Below are 22,876 nucleotides of genomic sequence, written 5' to 3'. Positions count from 1 at the left end.
AACTACCTTTGGCCTGCGCAAAGCTACAAAACGTTATTTGCTTTGCTTCTTTGTTGTTGCTCAAGCTTGCTCAAACTGTTGCGTACTGTTTTTTTTTTTTTTTGCGTTACGTTTTGTTTAGTTCTAGATATTTGAGTTGCCAGCTCCTTTGACATAAGTCGTGCGCTTTTGTCCTTGCAGCAACGTTCATTTGCCTGCGGCGGCTTCAGCCAAAGTTTACACAAGTTCACTGTTTACAGTTTGTGTTTGGATAATTGAATTCACATCGCTGCCGCAGAGTTTGTGGATTTACCAAAGTGTAATGTCCAAGCTTTTGTATTGTATTTAGTTGATTGGAAATTCTTTCTATACATAAATTTGTTTTTAATTGAAATATTTGCATTTATAATGAGCAACAAAATTTATGCACACAAACTATTTTAAACAAAGCATATTTTAAATAAATTTAATACTTTGGCTCAAACTAAAAAATTGCAATAATTTTGATAAGAAATATTTGAGCTCAAAATATTTTCAGCCACTCAATTTTTAATTTATTATATTTTTATAGTTTGCTTAAACTAAAAAAATAAGTAATATTTGAAGCCAAAATTTATGCTTCATTTTAAACACATATTATTTTAGCTTAATATTTTTGAATACTTTGCTTGAACTAAATCAAAAATATTTAAAGCTAATCAATTTTTAGTTTATTATTTTTTAATACCGTGTCAAACTAAAATATTACCATAATTTTTATAAGAAATATATGAGTATTGAAGATTATAATAAAAACTATGGCAAAAATAGTTTAGTTAAATATTTTGTAAAATTTTGGTTGCACTAAATATGGAATATATAATGACAGTCAAAATTTGATATCCAATTACAAAATATTTAAAATTTTTATTGTTAACCTACAATTTTTCAATACTTTGCTTTAACTAAAAAATATTTGAATTTATTATAAAAACCTTATAAAAATTCTTTACATAAGTCCAAACAAATTTTTGAGCTAATAATATTTTAGCTTTATATTAATATTTTATCAACTGAAAATATGCCAAAATTTATAAGGAATTAAAAAATAATAGTAATTTAGAGCAGAGAGAATAATTTAATTTAATATTGCAGCAATTTCAAGTTTGTTTATTTATTTAATAATTTATATATAATATTCTTTCATTAACAATACTTTTTTTTCTGAAGACTATCAATTTTTATTTAGAAATATTGTTAACAAAATTGTGCCAATATAATTGATTTTATGAATTGCCTTAGAAATTAACTTTTCAGCATAAATGTTTGCAACAAATATAAATAAATCAATTTAAACGCTGTTAATTTTCAGACTTTACAAATTCTAAAATTCTATTGAATTCGTCTAAGTCTGTCAACTGTCAATTAAATAATTTTGCAATATTTGTTACATTCTAGGAATTATGTGAACTGTGTCGTCAGCTTAAGCAACAGTAGCAATGAAATAAATTTAAATATTTAAAAGCCGCTTAGCATGAGCAAAAGTCAACAAAAATCTTGGGAGTTGAAAATGACAACTGCAGCGATTGCAGCCCAGCAGTGTGGAGGGGTGAGGGGTGCAGCAGGTTATAAAGCACTTTAATTAACTTGCAGACGCGCCACATTCAGCAGCAAAAGTTTCAAGGCATCAACTTTGAACCGCAAAGTAGTTTATATTGCAAGGATTGCGGTTGCGAAGCGAGTGAGAGCGCTTAAGGAATGTGTTGTGAGTCGTCGAGTGAAAGGCAGCTGGCCAATAAGGATATACACAGGTATGCGCACACACACACAGACGCACACACATTACTTTGGCCTGCATACATCGACAGAGAGCGAGATAGAGAACTCTGCGCTGCTCGTTGAACTTATCCGGGGTCTATGTAATTAATTTCTTGGCAAATATTTTGGCAACAGCAAAAGTTTTGCTCGTTGCGCACATTTGCGGTTACGGCTCTCGGCATTATCCTGCTGGCATTGTCCTGGCAACAGCAGCAGCAGCAGCTTGCGCTATTTGAGTTATGCACGTGGTTAATTTGCAACCCAAAAAAAAGTGAACTGCGATTTAAACGCTGTTTAATTAAGCAGACAGCAACAAATGCTATTGACAAGCATAAAAAACAAACAAAAGAGCGAGATAGCAACAGCGCCGCAAGCTTTTTAAACATAGCAAACAATCAATGCCAGCGCACGTGCCTAAATTATTTTTTCGTCTACTGCAAACAAAGTTTTGAAGTTTATTTTTTTGCATAATATTTTTACCAATAGCTCAGAGGCAAAAATTTATTAGCTAAACATTCATCAGCTAGCAGACTGTAATAATTTGCTATTCAAGCCTCAAACACTAGCGTTGGCTGTCAAAGAAAAATTGAATGAGAGGCACGCAACGTAGTCAGTCCAGTTGGCTAACAAAGGCGGCAACAACATAAACAACAACAAAATGAGGCTAACACACATTTTCAGTCTAAATCATTCCGTGTGTGGGTGGGAATTGAGGATGCGCAATGTCAAGTGTGCGGAAGCATAAAACAAACTCCAAAAAAGGGTTGCCAAGTTTTTTTTTATGCCTCACACTCACACTCTCTGTCTCTCTCTCTCTTGTGTGTGTGCATTTGTCTGCGTCAAGTGTCAACATTTACTTGGTGGTAACACAAATTGTATCTGTGGCCATTTTAGCACCCAAACGTATGCACTGAGCGAAATTTATGGCTTATCTTTGAATTAAAGCAGCGCCTTCAAGCTTTCAATTATTTCTTTTAAACAATTGCACTTAAGCACTATTTTTTATATTTTACAATCCCTTAATCAACTCTCAATTAAATCAGCGCTTAATCTTAAAGCTTTCTAATATTTCTTTTAAACAATTGTAATAAGCAAACTATTTTAGTTTAATATTTTATAGCTAATTTCTTTTAATCAAATGCAATTAAGCTAAATTTTTATACTTTTTCAAGTAATTTTCAGCATTTTGAGCTTTCAATCTTTAAACTTTGAAAGATTTGTTTAATAAATTACAATTAAGACAAATATATATTTGCTATTAAAATTATTTTTCGGCATTTTCCAAGCCCTTATGAGTTTTGTATTAAAACAGCGTCTAAATTTTCAAGCTTTCAAATATTTCTTTTAATAAATTGCAATTATGCAAAAGTCTTTCTTAATATTTTGCAGCATTTAGCGCAGCAGCAAATATTTAAACTATCCAAAATTCACGCAATCAATTATAATTAATTCAGCATAATATACTATAATTTTCTCGCTGTGTATCTCAACACTGTTTGCATATCTAAAAGCTACAAGTGTAGCTCACACTAGCAAACACATGCATATCTTTTATTTTTTGCTTATATTTTCACACACACACACACAACATATATATATTTTGTACATGTGTATGCGTAGATTTTTCATTTCAGCTGCTTCTTACTTTTATACAACTCTACGCTCAGCTCTCTTTCAACTTTGTTGCTGTTGCTGTTCGCTTTGTGCATTGCAAATGAAGCTACTATAATAAAAACAAAACATGCAGAGCTCATGTGTATATGTGTATGTGTGTGTGTGCTTGCACCCTTAGGGCGGGTGCTTGCAGCACACAAATTATAGTTGTTAGCCCCAGTTGTGGACCCGCTGGTGTCAGTAGGCCAGCAGCTCCCCCCGCTCTTGTCATTGGCCTGTTAACATTTTTGTTGAGTTGTTGTCTTGTTTGGAGGCAAAAACAACAGCAAAGTAATTTGTAATTTGTTTGCATTATGTTTAAGTCAACTAATGGTTTCACTTTTATTTTAGCTTTAGAAGTTATAGAAAAATTTTAGTGAATTAATTTTAATTGCAGCTGTTTTAATTTTTGTAGCTTAAGCTATGTTTTTAATTTTAAGAGCAGCAAGTTTACTCTTTACTTTGTTAAAAATACGTATAACAGTTAAAGTTTATAGCAAAGGCAGCAGCGTTAGTAATTTTTATAAGGGGATATTCAATGAGAAAATCTATGCTAAAGTCCCAGTATAAGAATAAGTATAGTTCAGCTAAGCGAATATAAATTTTAGATATTGCTACTTATATTTAGCTTATACTCTCACACAAATTAATGTATAAGTACATATAAGAAGTTGTATACGACGTGCCATGCTTAAGTACCAGTATAAGAGTATAAGTATAAGCATAATAACTTCTATGCTGCAGCTAATCGACAATGAATTTTAGACATTGTTGTTTATATTTAGCTTATACTCTCATAAATATAAAGTAGCAGTATAAGAAGTATAAGCGCCTCCACGCTAAAGTACCAGTATAAGTTGAAGTATAAGAATTTAATGCTTCAGCCAATCGACAATGAATTTTAGTTATTGCTGCTTCTATTTAAATTATACGCATACAACATCGAATTGTCGAAATATAAGCATAGTCTGCTACTTTACTACTACTGCGAATGCGGCAGTTTCATTTTCGAAAGTGAAACGGCTGCTACAAGTGTTGAAAGTCGTATATGTATAAGATTCAAGCAATGTTTACTATTGATGCTTCGAAATCGAAGTTTAGCACCTGATGGTGGCTGTCTTGACTGTCTTATAATTATAAGTAGAGCAATGTCTATTAACGCTTTAAAATCGAACTTCAGCACATGGTGGTGGCTGTCTTGACTTTCTTATAATTATAAGCAAAGCAGAGTCTACTATTAGCGCAGGTTGAAAGCTTTGCTAAACTTCGAATTTGCAGTTGTATATCTATAAGAGTAAAACAATGTCAACTATCGAATTTCCGTAATCGAACTTTAGAAGAAGGTGGTGACTTTTAATTATGAGACTAAAGCAAAGTCTACTATTTAGAAAGCTTTGCTGAACTTCGAATTTGCAGTTGTATATTTATAAGTTAGACAAAGCGCTACTATTCACAAGCTGTACAGCTCTTATATTTATAGCTAAAGCATTAACTACGTTAGGTTTATGCTTTAAAGATTTGCTGTGTAGACTTGGCAAACATTAAGACTTTGCACTCTACTTTGAAATGTTTTTTAAAGCCACAAATTTCATTAAGAAAGATTCGTGTGGTAATTAAAATATGTTCACACACACACACGTGTCGCTTGAAATGCCTGCGGCTGTGTTGCTCTATTAATTCCAGGACATACATATAAGTTGTCAAAGTTTAAGCATAAAGTGTCAAACACACTGCGGAGTTTATAAAACACACCCAAACTTATATAAAAAGGGCTGCTTAACAATTTGCCTGTTTTTTGAGTTTGCAAAACTCAGTCAAAGTTTAATTGTTGTGGTTTTTTTTTTCTGCAGCCTCTTGCTTTGGCCTTTGTACTTCAAATATGTAGATGAGTGGCACTCATTAAGCCGCTTTTGCTGCTGTCTCAAGTGCCAGCAGTTGAAGAAACTACAACAAATTGTTAAATAAAATGCAAATTTAATGCAACAGAGCTTTGATTTATCTGTACGTGTGTGTGTGTGTGTGTGCGGTCAGTGACAGAACATGTGTGTGCAATTTGTAAAAACTTATCGATGCCATCAATCAACTAGCTCAACAGACAGACAGTCGACGACCTTACAGAGCTCAAGTTACTCACAAGTTGTGCAGTAAAACGCTTCAGCTATATATAACTTTATTAAGTGCAACAGCAACAGCAGCAATGGTTCAGCCAGCATGTGCTTTCAAAGTTTTTTATGCCATAGCAAAGCTGACCAGGACGCAGGACGACAACGCACAATGTAAAAATCAAACTCTGCGCTGGACATCAAATAAAAAATTACAAAATTGAAATTGAGAGCTTGAATGAAGCCAAAGAAAATGTTTTGTGCGCGTTGCAAATTAATCCTGGGCAATTGCCGCAGCAGTAATTGAAAATGAAAATTAGAAGCAGCTGCTTTGTTAAAAAGTTGCCATAAATTGAATTCCAACCTTTTTGTTGAGCTAAATTATTAATTATAGCTTATGAAATTGTTTATTAACTAAACGACCGCATGTCTAACATAATTAAAAAGCTCTCAGCGGCAGCAACTGCAACGAAAAGTTGCAACCTTAAGGCGAGTTGCACTCAACACGCGGCAAACTAAAGCAACGCAGCAAAGTAGGCAACAGAAAATTTGCAACTACTATTTAAACCAGCGTGGCGCGCTTTTTAAAAAAAAACCACAACAAATGAATGAAAGCGAAACGAGCGGAGCGTAGCGCAGCGCAAATTGCAGTCAAGTTAAATATGAAAGGCACCCAGCGTGGCTTGAAACTTTGAACCCTTTCACGCAAAACTTGTCTATTGCACTTTGCGCTTATTTGCTGTCTAAACAAATGCGAAGCGCAGACTTGGCGCAAAGTTTATATAAAAAATAAGTAAAGAAATTGTCACTTACCAATTAACAAAAGTTTCCAAATATGCATTTGTATGTCGAATGCTTTTGTGTCCATTCAATAACGAAGCAGACAGTTTAAAAATTAAGCGCTGCTGCTTTCGGTCGCTCGTGAACTGCAGTGCGCTCAAGTTTTAGTTTTAAGTTGTGTCTCGCTCGCTCGCCCGCTCGTGCTGTCTCGCTCTGCTTTTGTATCTTAAGCGTCTGCTAGCTTCTGTTTAGCGTATTGGCGCCTTGGCCTGAGCAACAGCATTTTGTTTCAAAGTTTTTGCTTTTAATTGTTGCATTCACTTTCAAGCTGAGGCAATTAAACTTTCAGTTCGCTCTCGCAGCTTTGTGCTCTGTGTGGCAAAATTACTGTAAAGGGTCAGCTGCTTGCTTATGTCCTTTGTTTTTAGCTATCCTTGCCCACGCTGCTACGCTTCGGTTTCTTTTTTTTACTTCTTTAGTTTTTGTCTGGGGCGACTGCAATTTTATGCAATTTTCTGTGGCAATTTTATGTTGCAATCAAAGTAGTTTCTATTCTACTTTGCTGTATTTTTTTTGCTGCTCCTCTTATAGTTGTCTATTTCAGTTATTCCTTTATGAAATGGCAAACTGTAGTTAATGTGATTATAGAAAGCGTGCTGCTGTTAAAATTTCTGTTTGACTGCGCTCAAGGTTTTTTCTTCATGAGCTGAAATTAAATAGATAGAGTAAAATATTATTATTAGCAGCTGTCAAATATTTTTAAAAATATCTTAATAACTTATTATTTAATAACTTATTCGAAATAAAAATTTCTATAATATTTTAGTAAGCATAAAACTTATTTTTAATTTTTATTATATTTTTATTATTATTAAATGTGTTTAAATAATTTCACATTTTGTCTGAGCTTTTTTTCTGATCAATTGTGAGTTTGTCATTGCTGCAGACAACAAAATCAGTTAATTGATAAATGGCAAAGTGCTATTGCTATTTATCCACATATATTGGTTAATTATGCGAACAACTTGCAGCTCGAAACAAAAGGCTCAGATTGGCTTTGGCTCTCTCTCTCTCGGTTGTGCATAAATATTAAACAAGCGTAAATATAAATCATTTAAAAATATGAAAGTTTTTAATACACACAGACAAGGAGGCATTGACCGCAGACAGAAAATATTTAGTGCGATTTAACAGCGTCATAAATATCAATAAAATAATATTAAAAAATTAATTAAGCTCTGGCGAAAAAGTGCAAAGACACAACAAAGTGAGTGACATTTTTTTTATTATTAATTTTTGTTTGACAAACAGTACACAAAGAAATATTAAAAGCTTGTGTTATGTTATATAAAATGAAATAAAGTATTATTTGTTTATAAATAAATAATAATATATGAGTAAATAAAATAAAATAAAAATAATAAATAAAATAAAATAATAATAATATAAATAAATAAAATTTTAAAATCAAATATATAAATTTTATAGCAATAAATTTTTCTTTCTTAGTAGAAATTCTACGAGTTTATTATATGCACTATTATAAAAAAAAAATAACTTTTTTGCTTCTTTAGAGATATAAATAAATTAAATTAATAGCTTGATAAAATTGATTTTAGAATTTTTTAAAATTTCAATTTAATGCAAATGAATTTTTATTATTTTTTAATTTACTTTTATTTATTATTATTTATTTATTTTTATTATTTTAGAAATGTATTATTTTATTAATAAGTGTAAATAAATTGTGTCATTGAATTTCTTATTTATTTAGCATTTTCAATCGTAATTAATAGTTGCTGATATTTAAGTAAATATTTTAAAGCAATAGCGCTGAATAAGAACGCAATTAATTAAATGTTGTTATTATTAAATTAACTGCATGCACTCAAAGGAAAAGCTATATGAAAGAGACAGCGAGAGTAAGAGCGAGTGGGTTAGATAAAGCTGCAATTTTGTCGAATTTATATTGAATTGTCAGCCCGAAATGTTGTCTGTGGCTTTAAGCTTGTCAATTGCCTTCACTTGAAATTGTCACATTGAAAATTGCATGCACTAGCGTAAGTTTGTATATTATTCGTCACTAGGGTGCTGCCATTTGCCTTTGTCAAACTCACAAAAAAAGAAACAGAAACAGAAACAGAAACAGAAACAAATACAATGCTCGAGGACTCGCTTCGGTTCGTCTCACTCCCCGTTTTGTCTGCCTTTTGTGCAATGAATTACTTTTCTTGACGTTCTCTCTCTCTCTTTCACTCTCTTAACCGCAAAAGACAATGGCGTTCACTCTCATGTCTGTCTGTATACAAAATTACGTATACGCAATAGCTAGCGCAAGTTACAGTAGCATGTCAACTGGGCTGCTATTTAATTTATGAAGTAGAGCGCGTAAAAATTGTGCATTGTGGCAAATGTTGCAAGCTAGGGTAACAAGTTGAGTTGAGTTTCAGTTTCGAGCTAAGCTGCGCTCTGAGCTGCGCGCTTTGCGTTCAGGGAGCGGAATTGAAAGTGTAGCCCTAGTCCATGTTTATCATATACTTTACTTTACTTTTTCGCCTACTCCTCACTCTTCTCTCTTTGTTTCTTGTTTTGTTTGCACAACAAAAGACAGTTTAGAAATCAGTCAGACGAGACGACGCGGCTTTGCACATTGTTTTTATTTTTTTTTGCTCTTTCGGCTAAGAGCTGTTTGCCTTATAGGCAAAGTACTTATGTAGATGGAAATGTTTGACGGTGATTATATCAAATGCTCGCTAGGGAATGCCTGTGTGTGTGTGTGTCGCAATTTAAGGTAGCAAATGGGGTGAGCAACAAAAACAAATGTGGGCAAATATTTCTTGCAGCAAAAGGTTTAAAAATTCAAGGCAGTTATTAATTTATTTTGATATTTTATTCACATTGCTAGTTTGTTCAACAATTGGCTCTTATTTTGAATTTTTCATTTATAGCGTAGTAAAGAATTTGATATTCAATGCATATAATAAATTATTAAAATCAAAGTTCGCGTAACTTAAGTTGCAAAACAGAATTTTGTGTGTAGTAGAATTTAGAACTAGAATTTATTTTAATATTACAATTAAATCACACAGTTTGTTTATTAATAAAAACATCATTTGGCAGCTATTCTCTTTATATTAAATTTAAAATAAATATAAAATATAATATTCAATAAATACAATAAATTATTTCAAACAATTTTCGACTGACTAAAGTTGTAAAATATAAAAAAATATGTTAACAAGTTAAAACAAAATTCTGTTAGAGCTAAAACGTTTTTTTTTGTATACTAGTTAAATTTAGGAGTATGGAATATGGAATTCACTCTATTTATTAATAAAAATTGTATAGGAAACAATATTCAATGAATAAAATAAATTATTCAAATCTAAGTTTGAATATAATAAATTCAAACATAATTTTATTTTGTATAGTAGAATTAAGAAAAGATTCAAACATAATTTTTTTGTATAGCAGAATTTTTAACTTGAATTTATTTTAATATTACAATTAAATCAAACAGTTTGTTTATTAGAAAAATCAACATTTGGAATTTATCCTATATATAATTTTAAATAAATAACATTATAATGAGTGCAATAAATTATTCAAACCTAAATACGTGTAATTTAAGTTGCCAAATATTAAAATTTGTTAAGAAATTCTATAGTATTAAATGCTATTCTCTTGAAAGCTTTAACTGCTTTAATTTTTAAAAGTTTTTTCTGCTTAGCAAAAAAATATAATTCTATTCTAAATACTTTCATGCGCTTGCTCAATGAGCAAACTGTTATCTAAGCTCTACTCACACGCAAGCAATTATGCAAAAAACTTTGCCACACTCAGCTGCGAAGCAGGTGAGAGAGTGAGAAGAAGTGAGTGAGACACATAGACAAAACTTTTCGCTAACTATTTGTAATTTGATGCTAGTTTTTCGTCTTTGCTGCTGCTGCTGGTTTTTATATAAATCACAAGTTATTAATGCGCAACGTGTTCGCCTTAATGCTCAATTTACCAATCTCCAAGACAAGCTGCTGCTGCTGCTTTGGCTGCTGCATCGTCATCATCATCATCAAGCAGTTTTTGTCAATGTCGCGCAAATTTAGTTTGACCGAAATTTGCGCTCAGTTTAAGCAAATTAAAACGTTGTACGTTCCTCGGTAGCAGAAATTAGCATTAGACCAAGGACAAAGTTGTCAAAGTTTTTAGCACACGAAATTATTAACTGACGCCCAACGCAAACTTTTTGATTACAATCCACACACACACACACACACATATGTGTGGCTTATAATAATTAAGAACTGTCTGTCGCTCATTAGTGGCAACAGTTTGTCGCTTGCAACGAAAATTAATGCTGTGTGGTTATTATTGCGGTTATCGCTTGCCCCATTTGGTTGCGCATTTCAATAAGCTTTGATTTATTTAATCCACTAATGCAGCAAGTATATCCATATAATTTCACAATAGTCATGCACAACACAAAGAGAAATCAAAAAAGAAAAAAAAATTACATTTGACATTGTCATGCTCAACTCGTGGGCTAAGGTCGCATCAATGCCAATCTCACACACACACACACACGCAATAAAAGTATGACAAGGCACTTTGATGTCGCATACATATAAAACTCAGTTTTCGACGGCAAACTTGCTAAAGGTGAAATTTTAGTTACTGTCAGCGAAATGTAGCACAGAGCATATGTCAAATAATTGTTGGCAGTCGTTACTCTTCCCTTGAATGTGCGTTTATGGTTCCATTCGCTTAATAGAGCAGTTGGAGCTTTTAAACTTACTAAGCAAAGTCTATTTAAATTATGCAGACTTTTGCAGCAGAACACAAATTTCTACAATATTGTGCTCAGTTACTTTTTTGAGTTAGATAAACGCAAGATTATTTAAAACTCATTTAGATTGTTCATAAATTTTTTTTTAAATATTTTTTGGCATTTTTAATATTTAAGCCACATTTTAAAAATGTTTTATATAAACAAATTTTTTTTATATTTTTTTTAATGTTTTTAATAAAAATATGTTTAAGATTTGTCATTTTTAAGCCACATTTTAAATATATTAGATTTCTATAATATGGTTTTCAGTTAGTTTTTGAAATTAGATAAAGAAAAGAAACTTACTTAGAATATGTTTTAGATATCTAAAGATGTTTAATAAAATTTTAAAAATATTTTTTGGCATTTTTAGTATGTGACGGTTTTATATACCAAACAGATTTTTTTATGTTTTCTATCATTTTCAATACTTAAGTAACACTTTAAAAATATGTTTAAGCTTGCTTTCATTTGTTCAAATGTTTTCTGTCATTTTTAATAGTTAAGCCACATTTTAGGAATATGTTTTATAATATAAAGTAATCGCATAAAATTCATGTCAAGAAGTTTTATTTTTAAATTCTTAAAATATTTTCTGTTATTTGCAATAACCAAAGCTACGCTTTAAAAATATTTTTTATAAATCCAAAAGGGTTTCAATTTGTTTTCAAATGTTTTCCCTTTTATTTATATGTTAGCTACACTACAAAATAATTTGAAACTGTTTGCTTCACTTGATTAAATATTTTCTAACATTTTTAATATTTAATACACACTCTACGCTTAAGTTTTACTTATGGCAAAGGTTTTAGCATAGTGTTTATACTATTCGAAAAGCTAACTGTCAATTCTGTAAGTCTGTTCGATTCCCAATTGAACGGCATGTCGACAGTCGAGGTGCTATAGGTTACTCTTTTGCCAGATGCGCTTAATCCAATTGTGAATGCAATTGTCGCTGCTCAGAAATGTGAGCGCAACTCTGCGCTTCGCTCAGCAGCATGCCAGCGGTTTGTGGGTGGGGAGGGGGAGGCGGTGGCCAAGAGGCGTAGTACTGTAACTGCGAGGGCGTGGCTTTGTGGCGCGTTAGCTTTACACAGCTAGAGAACTATGCGAATGCGAGTTAGCTATGCAAAGAGAGAGGGACAGATAGAGAGAGAGAGAGAGAGTTGCACTTCTATTGTGGTCCAGCATTTTTGATGCGCGTTTTCGTATTTTTTTTCTGGCTGCCTTTGCTGTTGACAACTTCCTAGTTATGCGTATGTGTGCGTATGCGTATGCGTATGAGCGATTTCTAGTGAATCAACATGCTGCTTGGCATTGTCAAAAGATTTTGTCATATCAAAATATTAATAAAGCGACAGATTTGCAGCAAAAATTATTATACGAATTATATAAAAAAGCAGACAGTTTTGTATTGAATTTATAAATTATTTGCCACGGTTTATTGGCATTTGGCAGTTTAGCTTGAAATTGTTATTTAAAATTATAATATTATTGTAAGCAAAGTGCGGAGCTGAGCTTAGCGACAACTGAAATCTGACCTAAGAGCTGAAAAGGTTTATATTATTATACAAATATATACAGATATATAATATAAATATTTTCAGTCATATTTTAGTACAAAGATTTATAGCTTAGATTACCCTTTACTTTACTTTTATTTCACAAATGGTATTTTTATTTATTTTATTATTTTCATTCAAGTTCACATTTGCTCTGTCTGACTGATTCACAGAAAATTTTTTTATTAGCTGCAAATTTATGTATAAAATAATTATATAGCAATGATAACTAAAGCAATAAGCAGCTTCAAGCGGATATGTTGGCTTATTATAATAATATTTCATATTCTAATATTTGCTTAAAGCTGAAATTTATTGAAATTAAACAATATTGCCCAAATATTCTTAAATAGTTTTTGAAAATTCTCCAGTTTTAGCTTTAAAGTATTTTTACACCGATGTTAAAATATATAAAAATTATATGTAATGTCTATGTGTAAAATTTTTAGTACACAAGAATGGCCTTAAAAATGTTTATGTCTAAATAAAAAGTGAAGAGCACTAATCAATGTTTTTTTATGAAATTTGTAGTAAACACAAAGCAAAGTTTTAAAATCGTAATGCAGCTGTCTTTATATTTTAATTTTGAGTGCGCTTATAAAACTCAAACATGGCATTGATCAACACTGCGGCTTAGTATGGCAAATGAGCGAGAGCTGAGCCTAGAGCAAGCGCGAGGGAGCCTGAAAATAGTTTGCTGCGTGTGTTAAGGCAAAACCACGTGCTGAAATTTTTTTGTTGGTCACTTCAAATGCGCTGCGTAATGATTAAAGGCTTGGCTACTATGCTCTCTCTCTCTCTCTCTCTCTCGCTCTCTCTTTCTAAGCGTAGTTGGGGTCTAACAAATTGAAAGCTCAATCATGTTGCAGCAGCTGCTGTTCGTGCGCTTGTTTTTTGGTTGGTTTTATGCGAAAGCAGCACAGGGGGTCATTGGTGGTGGTGGTGTGTGGGTGGGTGTGTGTGTGTGTGAGGTCAAAGTACATGAGCAAATTATGTAAATGTCATTAATCCTTATAGTACACAATAGTTTAACGGTTCGTCGCTATATTGTCACGTCAACAAACGCAATGCGCTCACTTTGCCCCCCACGCCCCCTCTCTCCATCAGCGTCGCTTTGCCATGCAAACTCAGCCGACAAAGCCCAAATGACAAGCGTACCAAAAGCAAAAGTTCTGACCACCACCCATTGTGTCTCTGTGTGTGTGTGTGGGTGCTGGGCTCTCGTAGTTTTTATGGTCACGTGCCTGCTGGCATTGTTGCTGGCCTGTAAAGTGGTTCGTACCAACACAGAAAAGAGAAAAAAAAACAGACAGAAAACAAGAGCAGCAGCAACATTTTGTGTTAATTACGAAATCACTCAGCGGGCAACAAATTGATGAAACGAAGCATGGCCAGACAGCGAGAGCAAAACGTACAAAATGCCAACTTCACATATTTTGCAATCAATAATCGCAATGTACGTGATTCATGCTGCTGAATTGAGTAGCAGTCAGAAATATACAAATTTACTTATATAAATCTAAGAAAATAAATGCAGAGTAGCGTGAGAGAATTTAAGGCCTCTGCCTGCTGTGCAATTGTTTCATTCAAAATTAGAACAAGTTTTTGAATAAATAATAAATCTCAATTATTAATTTTTATAAATATGTTGGGCAATATTTTTTCCTAATTTAATTTCCAGCTTTAGAAATAAATATATGATATATATTTTGTTTGATTAATTTCAAGTCTAGTCTATGCTTTAAAATTATTATATTTACATATATTGCATTAATGCTTTTATATATAATATTTATATTAATGCATTATAAACAGATTTGAATATCAATTTAATACCAAATGAATTATTTTTTAAAAAATGCATAAAAATATGCTTAAATTATATAAAAAATATTTGTTGTAAATATAAAATTGAATAAATTGGAGGAATAATGCTTTAAAAAAAATATTACAGCGTTTAAATAATATAAAATAAAATATAAAAAAGGAAAAAAAATAAAAAAAATTTTATTATGACATTATGCTTTAATTATATAAAAAATACTTGTTGTAAATATAAAATTGAATAAATTGATGAAATAATGCTTTAAAAAATATTACAGCATTTAAATAATATAAAATATATATATAAAAAAATTTGTTTACAACATTCTTCTTTTTTTTTTATTAATTTATTATCAACTATGAACAGTCGACGATAAAAGAAAAGGATTACAAAAAATATTTAAAATTGAATTTAAAAATTATTTAAAGTTGTGTTTTTGTTTTTATATTTTTAATAAAAACAGCATTGAATATTATAATTCAACAATTAAATAAATTAAATTCTCTGCATTGAATTAAAGCTGCAAAGGATGAAAGCAAATTCGAGGTATAAAAAGCACGCCCCACACTTGTAAGAAATTAAATTGAAATTCTTTTGCTCTTGTGGTTAAACCAAGTTATAATTGCAAGTCAACGTTATTGATTGCCCCATCATCAGCAGCAGCAGCAGCAGCAACAAGCTCGTCAATGAAATAAGCTTCGTATACAAAGCCATAAACAATAAAGCAACAACTCTACACTAATGGGGTTATTATTAATCCGCTGGCGTTTTAAGTCCTTTTTAAGCCTTTTGTGTTGACTGATGAAAGGCAATTATTTGACAATTGGCTACTCAAATATCAGATTGCTGGCATGTTGACTTAAGTAATGACATGTGAAAGCTGTGAAAAGTCCCCTCAGCCCATTGCCCCGGCCCCGGCACTTGAGTAAGTTTCTTAATGGCATGTGGCCTTTAATTTAAAAGCTTGTTATTAAAAATTAAGTGCAATTTACACGCTCAGTGTGTGTCTGTGTGTGTAAAGGGCGTGGCCAGGCTTGTAATTGTTGCAATTACAAAAAAAAAAGAAACAAACAAGCAATCAACGAGTGTAAAGAGCGCCATAATAGCCAATGACTGCTTGCAATAATCACAAATGGGCTACAGCGAGCTCAGTCCACAGTGTCGATAGTTGAATTACCAGCAACAGCTATTTAAGCCAAACACTTTGACTGCTGTTAATGTGCTCGCATTTTTTGGCCACACACACACACACACACTTCACTTCACTTGCTCTTTCAAGTGCTTTTTGTTCTTGCTTTATTTTTGGTTTAGCACCTGGTCACGATTAATTGCCGTTGCTCATTATCATAACACACACACATACAACTAATGTGGTCCCCACACATACATATACATGCATAATTAACAGCACACGCAGGACTATAAGTAAATGTGGTCATATCATTAACGTGGCAAGCAGCATGAATTTCTCGTGATATGGCAAAAAAGCAAAGAGCAAAATGCGCAGCAGCTTGAGCGACTTGTAGTTATGTTAGAAATTAAAACGAGATTTAAAAAAATGTATATAAAATATATATATTAGCTTATATATTTATTTTATGTTTAGTATTTTGTTTGAAAATATTTTAAATAAATTTTTAGCAGCACAAATGATTATGTAAGCCAAGCTGCAATTTTTGTAGCATACATTTCAGCGTTAACAGCTAACAGACTTTGAAGCTATAGTGAGAAAAATTATATTTAATATACTAGGCAATGCTAAAAAATAATAAAAATAAGAAATTATTAAAAAAGAAAAGAATATTTAATAGTTATAATGATTTTATATGCAAGTTTTCATTACTTAAATTTAAACTGCATATAAGAATAAACTTGATTATTTACTGCATTTAATTTTATATATATTTTTAGCTAACTCTCTCTACTTCATTTAGCTGCTTGCAGTAATTTAGCTAATCTAAAATTTAGTTGACTAAGTATTTGAATTAACATAAAAAGAATTTAAAATAATTAGCTAAATTGTCAGCACTCAGATTTAAGCTGAATATAAATATATTTTTTTTATTTATTTATTTTGAATTTTATATATATTATTAGCTGACTGTCTGCTTTATTTAGCTGCTTAGCGAATCCCAAATTTGTTTGAAATAATTATTATAATTAAAATAGAAATAATTTAAAATAATTATAATGACTTTTTAACTAAATTGTCAGCACTCAAATTTAAGCTGCATTGAAAAACAAGCTTAACTTTTTACTATACACTAAATTTATATTTATTTTCAATTTACTCTCCACTTTATAAGGCTTGCAGTACTTTAGCTAAGTACTTCACTTTTTTACAGGGTATACCAAATCACAGTTTGGTTACATGTGCATTATACCAGGACGAGAAATTTTTCATGTGGTTGCTGGCGTCTCCCACTGTTTTGGCCAATTCTTTTTTGCTTATTTTTTTGGTTTATTAATTCAGCAGCGACATGCGAGTTGCTTGTTAATGTTGATTGTAAGGAAGACGCCCACTTAGCTGTTGTTGTTGCTGCTGCTGTTGGGGGCAGGGTGTAAACGACTTGAGCTTGAACTTTCCACTTGGCCAAAAGCAAAAGCGTAATGTCATGTTGGCATGCAATTATGGCGCCATTAGTGTTCAATTCGCTTGAATATTTAAAGAGCAAATATTTGGCTATGTCTTCAATCAATGTTCGAGACGCTATAAAAGGTAAATCAATGTCGAGCTTTTATTGTTGGTCAAGTTGTGCTTTGATTAACGCCAGGCACATGGCTACAGCTTAAACGTAGAGAGAGAGAGAGCTCAAAGTATGTGCTAAAGTTTAGTAGTGAAAGAATTTACGAGCAAATAGCAAAAATAGAGCAAGCAAATAAAGAAAGAGTGCGAGACGAGTACGTAATTGTTAAGTACTCATTAGAAATGCTCGAGTCGAGAGCAGACAAGCACTTGCAGCTGCCACAACAAGAGAGAGAGAGAGATAGCGCAAGAGCGAGAGCGAGCTAGAGCGCTTAAGTACACGGAGCTCAAGTGCATTTTCAATTAAGTAAGGCAAAATATTTGGCTGCACTGTTGCCAAAGCCAGGCGAACGGTTTAAGCAGCCAATAAAATGTTAAGCTAACGACAGCTTCTAATAGCTTTTCCACAAAAACAACTATTATAGCAATAGCAACAACAACAACAACAGCTAAAGCAACAACAAACAAACTCAAACTTTCAATTAAAGTTGTTCAACTTTTGAGCGCCGACAAAAAAATAAAATAAACACATTTAGCATTCATTGCCAATCAGTTTAGAACGAGAGCAACAAAGCTATTTATATATAACCTATATAGAGTGTATATATATAGTAGAACAGGTGAATTGCGTTTTAAAATTTATTAGCAAAGTTCATTCGCATGTTTGTCTAGCAAGTTTAGCTATTGTTGAGATACTGTTATTAGCAAATAAGTAAAACAATTTGCTAAGTTGAAAATATATTGTATAAAGAATATTTTGAAAGCATATATAAAAAATAAAAAAAAAAAAGTCAAATTTTGATGAGAAATAATTTATAAAAAAATAAATAGAATAATTCATAAAAAATAAATAAATAATATAATTCATTAAGTAAAATAATTCAAAAAAAATAAATAGCTAAAATAATTCATAAAAAATAATTTAAAAAATTCCTAAAAAATAAGTAAATAAAATTCACAAAAAATAAATAAATAAAATAATAAAAAATAAATTAAGAAAATTAATAAAAATTAAAGAAATAAAAATCACAAAAAATAAATAAAATAATTCATAAAAAATAAATTAAAAAAAAGTCAGATTTTGACTAGAAATAAATAATAAATAAATAAAATAATTCATAAAAAAATAAAAAAAAAAACAACTGGTCAGAATTTGATTAGAAATAAATAATAAATAAAAAATAATTCATAAAAAATAAATAAAAACAACTAGTCAGATTTTGATTTGAAATAAGTAATAAATAAATAAAATAATTCAGATTCATTTGCTATCCGCAAAACAAAAATACTTTAAAAAATTTTAAATCTTTATTTAAATAATTTCAAAAAATATTTTACACATAAAAGAATTTAAAAAATTTGTTTGACAGTAGTTTCTACATAAAATAAATAATATAGTACGTCAAGTCGAATTGCTTATGATATAATTCCAAATAATCTAAAAAATACAAAATAATTTTAGTACTTGAATATTTTACATTATTTTAAATAAACACAAAATATTTTACATATTAATAAATTTAAATTTGATAGCTTTGATCAAAAGAAATATAAAGCGTTGATACTACTGAAAGCACTTGGCTGAAATTAAATAAATTCAACAAAATAAAAAAAAAAAACAAAAGATTTCGTTGAGCAGCTGCTGAAGTGTGAATCGTTTACTTTGCTCAAAACTGCGTAAATTGTTGCAACGAACAATTGTTCAGCATTTATTTGTACATAAATAAATGCCTTTATCAGAATATATATAAAATAAGCCTTTGCCTGTGTCTGAGTGTGTGTGTGTAACAAAAACTTTTGCTTGATTTGCATAATTCCTTTCACAATTTTTATTTTTATGTGCAACAGAATCAAAACTTTGCACAATGCTTTGATTACACACAAGCCTTAAGCTGCAATGCGATGAATCGAATCAACTGATGAAAGCAGAAAAACAAACACACAAGAAATATAAAATTGTTGTTGCTGTTGTTGTGGCAGTTGCACAGTTGGCTGCACGAAACTTTAGCCACTTGAGTACATTGCAAGCACGATTAACAACAAAAGTCAAAAGAGAGACAGCGAGAGCAAAAGAAAACTAAGAAGCTGCAGCCGCTGGCTTTTGCAGCTTTAGACTGCCATTTTCATGGGCAGCTAGACAACATTACCTACTTGAGTAATGCCAAACAGACAGACGTAGCGACGTAGCCACTGTGGCATATTGACTTTTTAGTGCTTTGGCATGCTATTTTGCATCTGTGGTTGACTTGACTTTCTTGCTTGCTGCACATAACATTTGATTTTTATTATCACTTGCAATAAGCAGCAATCGCATATGCAAATGTAGCACAAGTTGTGTTTGCTGCTTTACTTAAAATTGAATTGGTTTTGATTTTGTTGCAAGCACATTAAATTTGCTGCAACAAAAACTTAACAACAGGAAGCACAGCTGATAACAGAGCGACCAACACACACGCTTGTTATCAAAGCTGCCAACAAAATGTTTTGAATTACAGCGGAAGGTGGCAGGTTCAAAGCGCACATGCGATAAATATATGCGCCGCTTGCGCTAGAGCGAGACAGCGCTAAAGCTAGTTGCATACTCTAAAAACTTGCAACTTTTGCCGTGTGCCTGCATTTTAAACAATTCCAGCAACTCGACGCTTGCTTATAAACAAAAATGACAGCGCTTTTGTTGTTATTGTTGTTGTTGCTCACCTGGCATGCGGAAATTGTGCGGCAAAAAAAATATATATATTTTATATAAATTTAAAATGTCAGCAAAGCACAACATTTGCCATAAGCTATGTAATGTGTGTATACGCGGCGTATGCGCAATATGTTTAACAAAAAAAGTACAGCCTGTCTGTCTGTCCGTCTGTCCGTCTGTCTGTCTGTCAGTTTGCTTTGTTTTTGTAGCCAAAACAAAAGATGTTTGAAGTTCAGACAAAACTCACGCTGACTTTTTGCTTTCGTCATACGAAAAATCATTTTCCAGACACGCGCTGACGTCAACGTTAACCCAGAAAAGAAAAACTGTCAACAATATTTTGCATATATAGCAAGTTAAAGTTGCAGTAATTATATAATGTCTTAGCTAAATAAGTTTGCATAATTTAGCAAAGAAGAAATTTTACTTAAAAATATTTTTAAGTTAAGCAAAAAATTTATAAAATTTGCAGCGGCTTTTGAAGAGTTGAAAAGTTTCTTTAAACAACAATATTTGATGCGCTCTAATCTCTTTGCATAGTTTAAGCCTAACAGCAATGCTTTATATTCATATACATTTAATTAAATTTGCTTGGCTTAGTTAAAAATAAAATGTATAAAATTTAAGAGCTGATTTTTAAGTTTGAAATGCCTTAAATATTATGAAATATGAAGCATATTTACTGCACTTAATTTAACAATTCTGTAATAAATATATTGACATAATCCTACACTTCAATTTATTCAATATAAAAAAATATTCAGCATAAAATAAAAAAGTTTATTTGAAAAATTTACATTAATTTACAACATAAAATAAAAAAGTTTATATGAAGTCCATTACACATTTGGAATTTGTTTTAATCTCCAACTAATCCCTTTAAAGATTTCAAAGCCTAACAAAAATGCAGCTAAATTCCATTTAATTAAATTTGTTTAGCTTGCATTTATTAAAAAATGTACATTTATTTATCAACTTAACTCATAGACAATTTAGACAAAAGCTAATGCGTATTAAATGGCAGCAACTTTTGACTGAGCAGCAACTAAAAAAGTAAATATTATGTGCTTGACAAAATAAACTTGTGTAATAGCATAATGTTGAAAGTAGTTAACAATTTAACAAGCAAATGAAAGCAGCACACACATGTGTGTGTGTGTGTGTTGAAAATTCTTATGCAGCACGTTACTTGCAGCAACAACAAGCAAAAAATTCAAATGTGCAATGTTATATAAATTGAAATAGTTTTGTCAACAAGTCATAGAAAATGCATGCAAAAACTTCATGCGTTCACTCTAAGAATTTTTGACTGTTTTCCCTGTCGTTGTTGCTTTTGCTGTAGCTGCTGCTATTGCAGTTTTTACTTTTTAATTAAACTAAACTTGGGCGACATGCACATCAACATCATATGTAGCAGGCAGGAGCAGCAGGAGCGGCAACCCGTATATGAATACCATAGTAGATTGCAAGTGCAAATAGTAGAAATGTAGGCAAAAAGTCATTTAAGAAAACTTTTGCTGCTACGCTTGGTCAGCCGCTCTAAGTTAACAATGTAAGTACGATGGGCAAAAGTGCCCATTAAAGTGAATAAATTGCGTAACTTTTAATTGCATAATTTGTTAGTGATAGCTTAAAGATTTAAACTAATTTCATAGCCAATCTATGTCAAATATTAATATTAAAATTTATAGCCAGTCATATAATAAATAAATAAAATCATAAATATTTATGCATAAGTTTGTTAGTGATAGCTGATAGTTCCATATATCAAATATTTATATTAAAATTGATAGCAAGTCAAATAATAATAAATATATAATCAAATTAAGTAAATATTGGTGCTTATAGCTTAAAGTTCTAAGCTACTTTCATAGCCATTGTTAAATTTTTTCTTATCTATTGTCGCTACATAAAATATTAATATAAAAATTTAAAGAGAGCCAAATTATAATAAATAAATAATAAAATATTAATATAATAAATAAATTAAATTATTATAGATAAATAATAAATATTTTTAAAAAAGTTTAAAGGCTTAATTTCATACCCAAGCTTATATTTCATACTAGAATTTATTATAAATTATTATATATTTTAGAACTCAGTTTATACAAATTCTAATTCTAATTCACTTAATTTATTATCCCAAAATCGGCCTCATTTACCCACTGTACTCTACCAAGTGTAACGAGTTGGGCAAGACAAACTTTTTCGATATTTCAAAAAGACAATAACTTTAGCAGCAAATCCAATTATGTTGTCAGTACACATCTATATAGATATATATAGTTTTTTTCTGTTGGTTTTTGGCATTTTTGCATATAAAATTAGCCACAGTTGCGCATAGCAATCAAAAGATTTCGATTAGTGTGACAGCCATGGCGTATACGCAATGTGATTTACTTAAGTGTTAACTCGCTTGCAATTGCAAGGCAAGTGCAAGCTCAATCAACTGTGGCTCTCAGACCTCAGATTGCCTGCTCTGTGGCAACATTGTGTGGTTGCCAATGCCAATTGCCATGATAGCAGCAGCAGCAGCAAAAGCAACAAAAGCTGCCACTAGCTTAACTCGAGTTGCTGCTGCTGCTGGGGCAAGCTACCTGCCATTATTCATTTAAACCTTGCCGCCAGAGGCAAACCAAATCTACAAACTGCTTTTTATTTCAGTCTTATGTTTACTTGGGGTTGCTTTCTTTGCCTTCGTTGTAGCCTTTGGGGGCTGCTGCTCCTGCATTTGTAGCTCAATATTGGGTCATTGGGGCGGCGGCTTTCATTTGTTTGCCATTTGTATTTGTTGTTTCTTCAAATTGTCTAAGCTCTGCCAAAATTGATTTGGCATAGACAACACACTCACACACACTCACACACTCGTGCTTGTTTTTATTGAAATTGACTTGACAAGCCAACTGGCTATGCAT

The 22,876-nt window shown here is 31.4% G+C and overlaps 1 protein-coding gene across 2 annotated transcripts in view; it reads right to left on the bottom strand.

Moving 5' to 3' along the window:
• The window catches only part of LOC108607843 (putative neural-cadherin 2), a 145,948-nt gene that overhangs the window by 85,903 nt on the left and 37,169 nt on the right, over window positions 1-22,876 (bottom strand). For both annotated transcript variants that reach the window (XM_017998908.1, XM_017998909.1), the window contains exon 4: window positions 6,345-7,017. In XM_017998908.1, coding sequence (XP_017854397.1) covers window positions 6,345-6,399 — 55 coding nt within the window. In that variant the 5' untranslated portion in view covers window positions 6,400-7,017. The remainder of the gene's footprint in view (window positions 1-6,344; window positions 7,018-22,876) is intronic.

Source organism: Drosophila busckii, chromosome 2L, assembly GCF_011750605.1.
Source record: "Drosophila busckii strain San Diego stock center, stock number 13000-0081.31 chromosome 2L, ASM1175060v1, whole genome shotgun sequence".
NCBI lineage: Eukaryota > Metazoa > Arthropoda > Insecta > Diptera > Drosophilidae > Drosophila > Drosophila busckii.
Note: the sequence above shows the minus strand (reverse complement) of the source record. Positions and strands in the feature narration are given on the sequence as shown.